Genomic DNA, 12,626 nt, shown 5'->3' with positions numbered 1-12,626 from the left:
ATGGATGCCCTATCCTTATCAAGTGACTGCCGATCTAACAAACAAACAGCTGTTCAAGTGCTTCTCAAGAAGACCAGGGAAAGTGTAACCGAGATCTTTAGTAAGTACCGCCAGAAAGTGGGCGATGGAGCTCGCCAGGCGGTTCAAAGGGTCAGAAGTCGCCAACTAGTTGGCCTCATAAAGCCAAGTTTGCGTTGTACAGCCAAACGTCAGCGGTATGTAATTGCGATCAATTACAATTTAAATTTAATGGAATACACCAGAAAGTAGTTCCGCATCTTGCCAACATTGCTTTTACAATTTTGCAGCTTCTTTAAAAACCGCGGATGTGAAGAAGTGGCCTCGGGATTCCTCCTGATCCTGATTCTGCTGATATGCTTGCTAGGACTTTACCTGGCCAGGAACTACAACCACGCTTTTGTCTACGGCTCTGGCGGATGCCTTTCGACGTTTTTGTGGACCTACGATGAATGCCAAATAATTACATAGGCGTAAACGGTTTTGTTTGCATACGACCTTTATTGATGCTCAATTGATTGTGGCCACTAAACTGATACCAATTCGCGGAGCTCCCTCTTCGGCCAAAAGGTCAGAGCTTAATTGCATCAGTTTTACATTTTTAATCAGGCCACCACCGCACAGACAAAATGGTGACCTCCGCACCTTTAGCTAATTAGGCCGTTGGCAGAGTGGCTCTTTTTTTCACCGATAGGGGGCGCTGTCAATCATCAAGCTGTTTAAATAATAAATCACTTTAAAATTAGTTTGCCAACTTGTGCAAGTTGAGCGACAGCAAATTAGTGAAAGTTAATTAAAACTATTTAAATTGCAAATTATTTTAACGTTTTGCACACACATCCGCACATCCACACATCCACACGCCCAAAGACCTGAAGTCGTGTAAAAAGTTGGAAACGGAATTCACGCATACCGCCCACCAAAAGAAGAACTCCAGCCCCACATCCGTATGAATGTGCTCGTATGTATATGACTTTTCACAAAATGCTTAAATGAGGGAAATTAAAAAGGGGTGCAGGGCGCACACGGTGGAGTATCTAAAAAAATGTCAAGTTGCCCTGGGATGGATGGAAAAGTCAACCGAAAAAAAGTAGAAAAAGTAAAAAGAGGCGGCGGTAGGCGTTGGGGCGTGTACGTGTGGCGCAACAATATGCATATAAAAAGGGTTGTTAGACTTTAAATAGCAGGCATGGCCTATTATATGCATTAGGCCCCAGATATGGCGGGGCATTAAGATAAGGCACTTACGCCCAGCTTACCACGCTCCGTATTTCGTATTCCAAAGAGCCGGGACCCGGGTAACTCCATACACCTACGCAAAAGTTAATTTATGCGGGCATGTCTGCGCTATCCCCCCTCTCTTTCGCGCGCCCGTGTGCTGTCCCTTTCGCTCGGCAGTCTGGCTTGTTGAAATTTTAATTAAAGGGAAAATATTTAAGGATGCAGCAGCAGTAGCAGTACCAACAGCTCCACCGGCAGGAAGAATGAATACAAAAAAAAGTAAAAATAAAATAAAAAGCATAGCGCAGCGAACCAAAGTTGAATGGAGTCAACGGGATCGGGGAGTTTGTGGAATAACCCGCATACTCTAAAAACTTTTGGCCTTGCAAAGAACTCCGGCATCATCATCACTTGACAAGTACTTGGCTTCCGCCACTGACTTTTGCTTAATTCCTAATGATGGGATCCCAACTGCATGGCACGTAAACAGAGGTGAAAAATAAAACAGCGAGGCCAAAGGTTTGCCTCATAAACGTGAGATAATTACTCCGATGGCAAGGATTCTTCCCAGTCGGGTTTGAGTTTGCTTTTTCTTAGGAATTTGTTGGAGCTTGGCTAAAAAATGAAAGCGTGTGTGAAATATAAGGTTTCAGTTACTCTACTTGTATGCAACCAATAAACTGTGAAAGATATCAGCAATATCTTTTTCTAAAAACCAAGGGCCACATTGTATTGAAAAAAATCCCATCGATGAACTGCACTAAATGAACTCTTGAGAAGTGCAAATCAATTGGGGTCCCAAATCTGTGCACATTTAATTAATTAACTTTCAATTACCTTTGCAGAGCTTGCAACTCTTAATTAGTTTATACTTTCCGTATCTTTTGCTGGCCTTCCCAATCGAAACTCGAGCTCTTTGGCATGATTTAACCGTTGGAGTGCTCCGGTTGCTCCAGTCCTCGTGCTGGTATTTCAATTAGCAGCCTAATAGAGGCTGAATGACTTCTGACCCTGCAACGTGCAACAACTGACCGCAAGGAAGGCACGTCGGCAGCCTCCAGTTGCATTTTGGCCAGTCAGCCCGCATCTCTTTTAGGCCAACCGGATTTTTTCCGGCTCTAGTCGGAAGATCACGGGCAACAATGGGCGAAATCAGAATGCAGGGCACTTGGAAAAATTTCAGAAGTTGCTTTATTTTCGTTTTAATTAGAAATCTTACACATTTCCTTGCAAAAGGCGAAGCGAAAATGCGAAACCAATTATGCAATAGATTTCTTTTAAAGAGCTGTTTAAAAAAATATCGTATATACAAATCTAAGCAGGAATTAAGGCATTTAGTGCAAGAATTCAACGATTATTTTATTAATTTTTCAGCTAAAAAAATTTCAAATTGTTTGCCTTTCAAATGTTTTTTCTCTGCGTTTAAGCAGCAGCGGCGTTCGCAAATATCTCAATTGAAAATGACTTGGTACGTGAAATCCTCCACCTGATGTCTGCCTCCATTTTCGGGTGTGGTTGTGCGTCCGTGGGCCTGGATGTTGACCAGGCCGCTTTTATGGGGCTCTTCTAAATCAATTTGACAGGGATGCGGAATAGAGCATGCCAGGAACTCATCAAGACCGCAACGAGGTCCTCTTCAAAGCGATTAAACGTGGAACGTTTGCGTTAGTCAACATAGTTTGACATTCCAAATTAATGAGCACTTAGGCGCACGCATAACGCATTTATTTTGCGAGCAGGCTGGTATTGGGAAATGGGGTGCACGAGGATACTAGGATACGAGGATACGAGTATCTGTGTGCTGACACTTTGGCGATGAACCTGCCAGCAGGAAAGTAAAGTGTCTCTGACAGACAGACACCGATTTTGGTGGCTAGATTACGGCACACACATTCACTGGGCCATGATTTATATGGTTGCCACGTGGAATTATGCATGTACCAGGCCAGGGATTCTAATTATGACGCATTAATCACCGAGCGGCAAGTTTATATATCTGCTTTTTATGGCCTAGATATATAAAGAAAGTGCCATAAATTAGCAAAGATTTGTGGGCCTGGTCAAAATGCAAATTTCAGTATATAACCTTGAAGCGGATATTTTCGAGCACTTCAATGCGAGAAATCGAGAAATAAATGAGAGGTGAAATATAAATTAAAATAATAACCTTCACGTACGACTGGAAATTAAAAGCAATGACATTTCACACAGTCGCTCCCAACTGCACACATGGAATCGTAAAAAGCGAGGGAAAAAATGAAAGAAAAAAGTGAAATAATAAAAGTATAAAGCGGGAACTTAACGCGCGTCCCGCGATGAGAATAAAAATAAAAATCACCTCAAAGCAGTAAAAATAACAAGAAAAACTAAATTTTTCATAAATCCCCCAAGCAGCAGCAACGCAAAAACCTCATAACTGTGGCGCGCACACATTCCTATAATGCTGAAAAGAGGAAAATTAAATCAAAAACATAAAAATAAATATTAAATTTTTTCAGGTTGCCCGCGCTGCAGCGCCACAAAACAAAAAGTATAAATAAAAAAGGCAGTTCACGTTGCGTATACGCCACGTTGCGGTCGGATTCAGATCTGCCATTTTGGCCCCAGCTTGTTAAAGCTCACGTGGCTGTCAAACGATGTCAGTGCTTCCCCAGCAGCCCCCCCTCCCCCCAGAAAACGGAGCAGGAAATTAGAACGAACGCCAGCAGAAGTCGCACAAAACAAACAGACAAAAAGTTAATTGTATGAAATCAACACACTTAAAGTCAACAGCAACAACGAACACCAAACAGCGAACAGCGAACAGCGAACAACTCGAACAACAAATACGCTGAACATGTTGACAACAGTCAAGGGCAATATTAGGGGCAGGCCCCAGCAGCCCAGAGCACCACGACCCCGGAAAACCCCTGGAAAACCCCAGCAAAATGCTGGCAATGATAGCAGGCCGGGAAGGGGGCGTGGCAGTGGCAAAGGGGCGGTCGCTGGAGCTGAAGCTGAAGCTAAAGGCAGTCAAGTCGATCTACAGCCAACAGTCAGGCGTTGAAGAGCAGGCAAGGACCACCTCACACAGCTTCCAAGGACAGCTCCGGTGTGCACTGAAAAAAATAGTTTGTTACTAGTGATTAACAAATGGAAATGCCACAGCGCGCTCTCTGATGAAAAATAATGCAGTATCAACTGCTGTTGACTTAATGGAAAACCATGTTAATTATTATGGTAAGTATAATTCTGAAGAATCATTAAATTTATTGCACTATATATTGTGTGCATTGTAAATAAATTGCTAAACCATTTCCTTGTGGTATTTTTCCTGAATGTGACAAATGCTTGTATTAGATTTGAATAAGCCAATACTAGTAATACTTCTTTTACTTGTAATATACATTTTGTACAGTTAACAATTTTTCAGGCAAAACTTATATACCAAATTGATGAAGAATATTAAATAATATTTGATGCAGAATGCGTGCTAAAATCATTACGTAAAACATATTTTAAAAACACAGTTAATAAAAATGTGTTGTAATTTTTGTATCAAGCTTACATAGAAATATTTCAGATCCGCATACAATACAATCACTTTGATTTCTTAACCCTACCAGTTTCTCTCAGTGTGCGAGTGCGAAAAGAGTAAAATGATGAAGCTGCTTCTTGGCTGAGCTGCTCGCTGCACATGAAAAAGATGAAACTGCTCTCGGTGCTCGGTAGGTAAGCTAAATACTCAAGGAGCCCATGGCTGGGGAAGGACGAGGACCCGGCACAGGACACTCGAGCAGAGACAGACAGTGGAGACAGTCAGACAGTTGGCCCAGACAGAGACATACCTTGACACTCGCTTGCTCTTTGGCTAAGAGGAGCGAGGAGGAGAAGGGGAGCGCCGGAATGTGTCCTCGTTGTCGTACGAAAATGCTTGAGCAAATCGTGTTAAATCGCGTTTAAGTGTTAAAGTAATAAGCACTTTTAATAAATAAAGTTGAAAGGTTGCCGGGTATGTGGCTGCGCGGGTGCGAGTGCGACAGAGTCAACACAAACACGGCCAGACAAAGACAGATATTCGCAGGCAATTGCGGTGCTCAGGAACTTGTTTGTCTTCTAATGGTCGGGGTTATTACATTTCTTCTGCAGGTGATTTCGAAGGAAATAAATTGGAATCGACATTCTGGCTGAATAATCGGGATAATTGAAAGGCTCGTATGAGTTTGAGTGTTGATTTTAAAATCGATAGTTCACCAGTTTAATAAGAGGAAGGCCCGAAGCAAGCTGAATTTGTGCTAGAAATAAGTTAATAGTATTATACAAGTATATATAATCAATTTCAATCATTAATATTGAAAAACAAAATTCTTAAGAGACTTGCAGCTTGCAGTCAGGCAAACATGATTATTTTAGAAGTCGGTCTATATGCTTAGCTAAAAGTCACTAAAGTTACTCCCTCCTTATTTGTGCGCCCAATAAAATGCATTTATTAAATTTCTGCTCTTTCAATAATAAAGCCAGCTGAAGTATTTGTGTGAGAAATCAATTCATTTAACACATTTCCATTCAGCCTGAAGTGCTGCTCATTAGTCTTTGATATTTTTTACGCACTCTCGTGAAATCCTCTTGAGCGCAAAATATCAATGTAAATCACTTAAAGGCATAATTAAAACAATGTGTTGCATGGAAAATGTGGTATATATAATAACGGGTAGTTAAAAAAGTAAACTGAAATATGCCGGCAAAGCGGTGATGAGGGGCGGGGTTGGGTTGAGTGCATCTCGTGGATATGAAATTACAATGGCGAGTGCATTAATTCAATAATTAACACTAATTATGTGCGCCAGGCATTTATTATGCAGTGAGTGTCATTCGACTGCTGCCGATCTGGCAGTAGTGGCCGTTCCGAGTAGTTAATTATAATTTATGCATAATTAAAAAGATATTTATTAAAAAAGGGATGACAATAATGCAATTCATATTGATTGGGTAAGCCAGAGACACTCTGTATTCTCTCTGTCCCCCTCGCTCGCTCTCTTTCTCTCTCTCTCTCCCCTGTTTTCAGGACACAAGCACACACACACAGGCACGGCGACATCCTGCCTAATACCGTTAAATGCGCCATCATTGTCAACAGCCGTGGCCTGCTTTTAGGCGCCCGTTTTCATCCCCTTCTGCTCCTCTATTAGGAGCATAATTTTCCACGGCCATAATCACTTTAAAACAATTTCGTGTGCGCCACATTTAATGAAAATTAATTTAAAACTTGCACAGGGTTAGGCAGCGCCCTTACATACATATACACACATAATTTTTTTCGGGATTTTCTTTTTGGTTCCTGGCAAAAAGCCGCTTAAATTACCCCAAAAATCCCAGACATATAATCTTTTGCCAGCTTTCCTGCCTCTGTGTGTATGTGTGTGTGTGTGTGTGTGTGTGTGCGAGAGCGGCTTTTTTGTTTTTACATTCAACGAAACTTTGGTTAGCTGTCGGCTGGTGTGGCAATCACTTTTGAGCGTAAGCTGCGCCATATTGTCTGCCATTATTGTCAGCGTACGGGAAACGGAAATAGGGTGTCATATTTTTCACTGTCTGCCTGAATGTCCTGCCTTCGTTGCCTGTGTGTGTGTGAGAGCAACTGAACGTGTGCGCGTGTGTGTGTGTGTTGTAAAAATGCGTTAAGCTCCACTCGTGCTTAAGCATTTGAACCCGGCCCTTTCTGTTCGGCGGCTTACATCCGGCCAGAAAGAGTCCAGCTTATGACATCGGAATGATATCTCATTACCCGGCTTAAGCAAGTTGAACGATTCTACGTAATTTCACAACATTCACACATGTGAAATTAATTTTGGTCGACAGTGTATGGAACTGGCTTTTGGGATAGTGGTGGAATTTTCGGTCAAGGTAATTATTTCGAGGTATAATGCTTTTTCTGGCGATGCCTTTTATTTCATTGGAATGGCTGATAATCAGCGTGATTACCTTTTGTTTGATTAAAGGTCATATGAGTGTGTGGTCAGTTGTTACTATAGAAACTATATATCAAGCTGTAATTTGTCACAAATATCAATTTTAATGTGTTATGGAATTAAGTTTTGTTATTATTATTATATTCGAAGAGTTTTACTTAAATAACTAGTTTAATAACGTCCGAACTAGGAGATCTTTGACTCCAATCACCGAACATAACTGTCATAAAAAGATGCAAGCCGGCAACGATAAAAGCGAAATTAGAAAGTATAATGAAGTGTTTCAGGCGTTCCATTATATTTTGTTTGTCCCCCATTACCCGGCCACCACCCACAACTCACCTCCATCAACTCCCTGTTGGCTTTTTGCTGCTTTCCACCACCAACCGCCACCCTGTGGACCAAAGTGTTCGCGTTTTATCAAGTGCCACGAGGGCAACACTCATACGCCATGTGCGCCATGAATATTTGTTAACCGCACTGTAAACTGTGTTTACAAAAATGTTTGCCCCGTGTGCATGTTGTTACTCGTACAGTTACAGTATGCAAAAGCGCTTGAGCCCCCACCCGCCCACTGAAAAAAACATACAAATACAAAAAGCAGAGAGCAGCGGTTCTTGTTCTGTCTTTTGACACATCGCACTGCCAAAGGGGAGAAGGCAGCTGTTTTTGGCCGACTTTTGGGTGTAGCATTACGCATACGCCGCGTGGCGCTCACTTGGAAATGCCCGAACACATCCTTTGGTTAATGCATCTTGGAGCTTGGCCATTTGTGGTCACCAGCCAGATGTCTTTCATTAGGTGGTTAAGCTTAAATGGTCTCCTGGTCCGGCCATCTGCTTTTGTTCTGCCGGCGTGCAGAATGTCTTCATTAAAGTAAGGAATTTCCTCGACAGCTCTTAATTGCTTACGGAATTTTCTCGAAATTATTTTGCTTGGCTTACTTATGAAATGCTTAAACAAATAACAGCAGAATAAGGCGTTCCGCAAATATGGACTGCAATTATTAATAAAGAGCCTATAATTATATTTTGTTTGTCATGTGTAGTTGCTGATTTAAGGAAGCGTCCCATTTGATTGCTTCAAAAAATATACAACAATTTGTATGTACCCATTTTAAGTGCTAGAGGTATTCAAAATATTATTGTTATCCACGAACATGTATAGCTGAACTTTCGCTCCTGTTACGCTATATTTCGGATTAACGATTCCATCAGTTGCTCGAGCGGGTCAATCAGGCTCAATTAACATAACGCCAACCAAGTGAAGCATCCTTCGAGCCCACACACACTCTCACACATGAGCGGGAATCGCTGGGCGCCTGGCAATAAAATCAACAAGAATGTATTATTGTATGCCGGAGCATACTTACCGGAGAACGGCGGACCAATCGATTCAGACATTAATACGGGGATGTGCGCTTATGGCTTGCGACTGATTTAAGTCGGTGGCCACATATATCCCCATTAATGCCTCATATTTACAGCACTATTAAGGGGAGCATATGCTGCTGTAAATTATATAATTAGCACGCAGGGAGTGGGATAAAAAATAACAGAATCGATAGGTGGCATTTACAAACATTTATTATATGTCCAACAACATGCATGACCCCATAAAAAGTTAATTGTTAATTGTTATTACAAGTACCATAGTGTTTGTGTTGTGTACAAAAAAAATGCCGAACAAACAGGCAGACATAAATATAACTATTATTTTAGAGCAGTACTTACGTGTGCGATCTGCTCATGTTATTTTTTACCCCGCATTTCTTCCTAATGCGCTAAACTCACGCAATGCCATTAAACCCAAATTTTGTGCTCCTGCCGCTGATTTCCACACAAATCCTGTGGCAAAACCAGGGCGAAAACTCGCCTGTCCACGCTTTGGCAATTAAAACTCAAAGGCCTACGAAACGCACGACCCCGATAAGTAGGCAGCAATAATGTGAAAAATATGAGAAAAATTACGGGCGTAAGAAAACTGATTTGTGATTGCCTCGGAAGCTGTAAAAATTCAAAAATATAATTCCGCCAAGGCGAACATCGAGTAATAACCATAAAGAAAACGAGCGTTGCATAAAGCCGAATGGGAAGCAATGCCCAATAAAATTTTGTAGGACAGGGACATTAAAAAATTAATTTCGCTGCCACTCACCCATTGTACTTTGACACGCAGCATGTCTGTGAAGTTTTTTAGCATTATTATTTTGTTATTTTTTCCGCGTAGTTTGCAGTTCGTTAGAGTTAATTGTTTGGATGCCGGAAACGAATAAACAAATAAAATCATTAAACCATTATTTAATATGAAATTTATATGTGAACAAGTTTTTTGTGGCCAATGCTTAAACCGCTGCCACTTATTAGTTTTTGCTTGGACTATGGGCTCTATTGTTTTTTTTGCTAGCCATCGATTCAGGACTCGGCACAACGTGGCGTACACAATATTTTCCATTTTTATGCCAAGATTTATTAGTTTAGCGATAAATAAAAGCTGCCGCTCTACATAGCACAGCACCAGATGAGGGAATCCAAGGGGCAGAGGAGCAGAGGAGCAGAGGAGCAACGAGGAGGTGAGCTCTCTGTCTCAATAAATCACTTGGCATACTGTGAAATTGGCTTTTATGTCCCCATCCATCGGCATTGCTTTCATTTCATTTGTGATTCTCGAATGGATCTAAATTTTAAAACAGCCCTCTATCTAAATCTATTATGTCATATCTGTTTGAAGTCATTGCCTGCCAACCAATATTGAGAGCATGTGAAGTGGCTGGGCATAAAAAATTGATGCGATTTGCGTATATGAACGAGTGGGTTCTATTTAGTTTTGGAGTTGTAGCTAAAGTAAACAAGATTTAGTGCTACAAAAGTATTGTGGATATCTCTATCTACTTTTGATTCCATTCTATTTTGTTTTCTATTATTCTATTGTTTTCTATTTGTTTTCTATATATTAAGTAATTTTGAAATATACGTAGGTATATTAAAAAAAATAAATAACATCTCTTTTTAACTCTTTTATTAAATATTATTTAGAAGAGCTTTCTTCCTTCCCCAGTTGTACTCCTTACCTAATTTCCTTTGACACAATGCAACCTTTTCCGCAGCAACTGCACTCATCAATACATTTTTATAATTTATGCATAACAGAAAAGTTGCAGCGGAAAACTCATTAGGGCCACCGCAGGACGAAAGCCAGCAGGTGTTCTCCTTAGCCAAGGACACGCCACGGCTGAGGTAAAGTGCAATCAGCCACAAAGTGGGCAGCTGGTTGCTAGACAATATCATTTACTTGTAAATTTTCAGCTTTATCTGGCGACTGTCAACAGTTTTATCGGCATCTGTAGCGGCAACCAGCCAGCCAAGAACCTTCTGCAGTAGAGTAAACAAAATGCAGAAAAGATTCAGGGGCTTCGGCGCACATGTATGTGTGTTTGGGGCACAAAGAATGCAGGCACTTAAACGTGTTGCATAATTCAGGCGGCGTTTATTCAGAGCCATTGCACTCTGGCAGCGTTCTCAGCAAACCATCAGCAGATCAAAAAACGGAAGTTACTCAAGAGCTGCTGCAACATTTGATGAGCTCGACTAAACTCTCGGATCCTGCTTACTTATTAAAGTGGAATTTGAAAGGATAAGGATGCCGACACACGGAAAAAATACTACCACATTCTGAGTTTGTTTCACGTGCACTAAGTAAATGAAAAAAATTCTTCACCAGAAGCGTAAGATTTTGAACTGTAAGTTAAATTCCATAAAAATAACTCGACAATTGTTGCTCCAGATAATAGAAACTCCTGCAATAATAGCTGATTACCAGATCTATTCTATTTAAATTTGAAGTGCTTTCTAATATAGAAGAAATGGGTTTATTAAAATCTTACAGCACTCTTACTGATTTTTTCTCTGCATGAAAATTGAATAGATATGATGCCGTTTATATATAGCTTAGTGCTCAACCATTTGAAGCCTTCCGTTGTTTGACATTTATGAAGTTTACTCTATCGCTGTTTACACGCCTTGCGCCAATCATACGAAAAATCTGCAGGATTTCACTTTCCGCCTTCGCTTCTGCTTATTTTGCATAAAGAATGGCGCACAAGTGTCGTCGCAGAGGCCGCGCTGGTAACTAAATTATAATAATCTCTGGTGGCACAGGCTGTCACTATGATGGCATCATCCGTATCAGTATCAGATCATAACGGATTATGAGTGTATCATGTCGAGCGGCGGCAAAACTCCTCCATCAGGCGGCTCTCTATCTCTTTCGGATATTGTACTCGTAATAAAAAGGAATTTACATATGAAAGTTAAACTTTGTGCGCATATCGCTAGCTGTTTTCTCCTCCATCGGATGCGGATGCGTCCTTTTGCTAATAATGCCAGTGTGTGCGTGTGTTTGAAGAGGTGCCACCGCGTGGCTGTGTGTGTGCCAGTCGCCATAACGTATGCAACATTACACGAGCAAACATCTGACGGCCTGAAGAGTACGGAGCGGAGCAAAGCTTCCATCTTCGTGCTCATCAAAATGAGAAGCGCTGGGAAAGGCGTAAGCACGAGGACGGTGCGGGGGAGGGACGAAGGTGGGGTTCAGTGGGGATGGAACCTACACAGGCGTCTTTTAATATTGTAGTCTACCGTTGTTTGCATACACTTGCAGAAATCAGGCACACACAATAAAAGAGCAACATGGAAGGACTTTACCCAAAGCTTATAATACTTAAGGAGGGTTCCATTTTATACATTCAAAATATAGCAATCAAAACATAGACCCAAGCGATTACTAAATTGATATTAGCTTTCGATAAGATTAATTTTCAAACTCTAAATATTAATAATAACCAAAGTTTAACAACCGTTTTTTTCCAGCGTTCTAGACCCAACTAAAGCCAAATTGAAAACACATTTAGCATATATAGCTTTTTACTAATCATTGGTATTTTTTTTCTCAATCAGTTTTGCTTACTTCATTACCAATTAGTTAATTATTTTACATTGTTTTCGTTTTGAATCACAGTTACATACTAAAAATTTATTACTTATTACACGCTACCCAAAAAAGATTTTTGCAAGCAAAAATTGATGTTACCCAACGTTTTTTCTCGCAATGCATTCTGTAAAGATGTCACAGTACACACTGTCTACGTGTGCGTGTGTGTGTGTTTGTGTGTGTGTGTGTGTTTGTGTGTGTGTGTGTGGTTGTGTACTTGTATTTGTCATCGTCTGTGTTTTTGTTGTTGTTTGTGTAAGTGTAGTTGTTTGAGGTTGCGCTTCGCGCTGTTTACACGGCCTATGTCTACATTTAGCGTATATATTTCTATATATATAGTATGTATATATATATGTATATAAGTTCGCTAGCTATACTTGGTTGTTGTCGTTCATGTTTATGTTTTTGTTGCTGTTGCTGTCTGTCTGTGTGTGGTTGTTATTGTTATTG

The 12,626-nt window shown here is 40.8% G+C and overlaps 1 protein-coding gene across 1 annotated transcript; it reads left to right on the top strand.

The window, feature by feature from the left end:
* Nucleotides 1–489, top strand: LOC6543957. Its single transcript, XM_001972727.3, has 2 exons — nt 1–215; nt 309–489. Exons 1-2 carry the CDS (start codon nt 1–3, stop codon nt 487–489), a joined length of 396 nt encoding a protein of 131 aa, XP_001972763.1.
* The last annotated feature ends 12,137 nt before the right edge of the window (nt 490–12,626 follow it).

This window comes from Drosophila erecta, unplaced genomic scaffold (assembly GCF_003286155.1).
Source record: "Drosophila erecta strain 14021-0224.00,06,07 unplaced genomic scaffold, DereRS2 tig00000021-arrow-pilon, whole genome shotgun sequence".
Classification (NCBI taxonomy): Eukaryota; Metazoa; Arthropoda; class Insecta; order Diptera; family Drosophilidae; genus Drosophila; species Drosophila erecta.
This window is presented reverse-complemented; position numbering and strand designations above follow the sequence as displayed.

Bases quoted from the DNA above. Each gene is read 5' to 3' on its own strand.
- LOC6543957 (XM_001972727.3), top strand. From the start codon at position 1: ATGGATGCCCTATCCTTATCAAGTGACTGCCGATCTAACAAACAAACA. The intron at 216-308 runs GTATGTAATTGC...ACAATTTTGCAG, and splicing joins TGTACAGCCAAACGTCAGCG to CTTCTTTAAAAACCGCGGAT.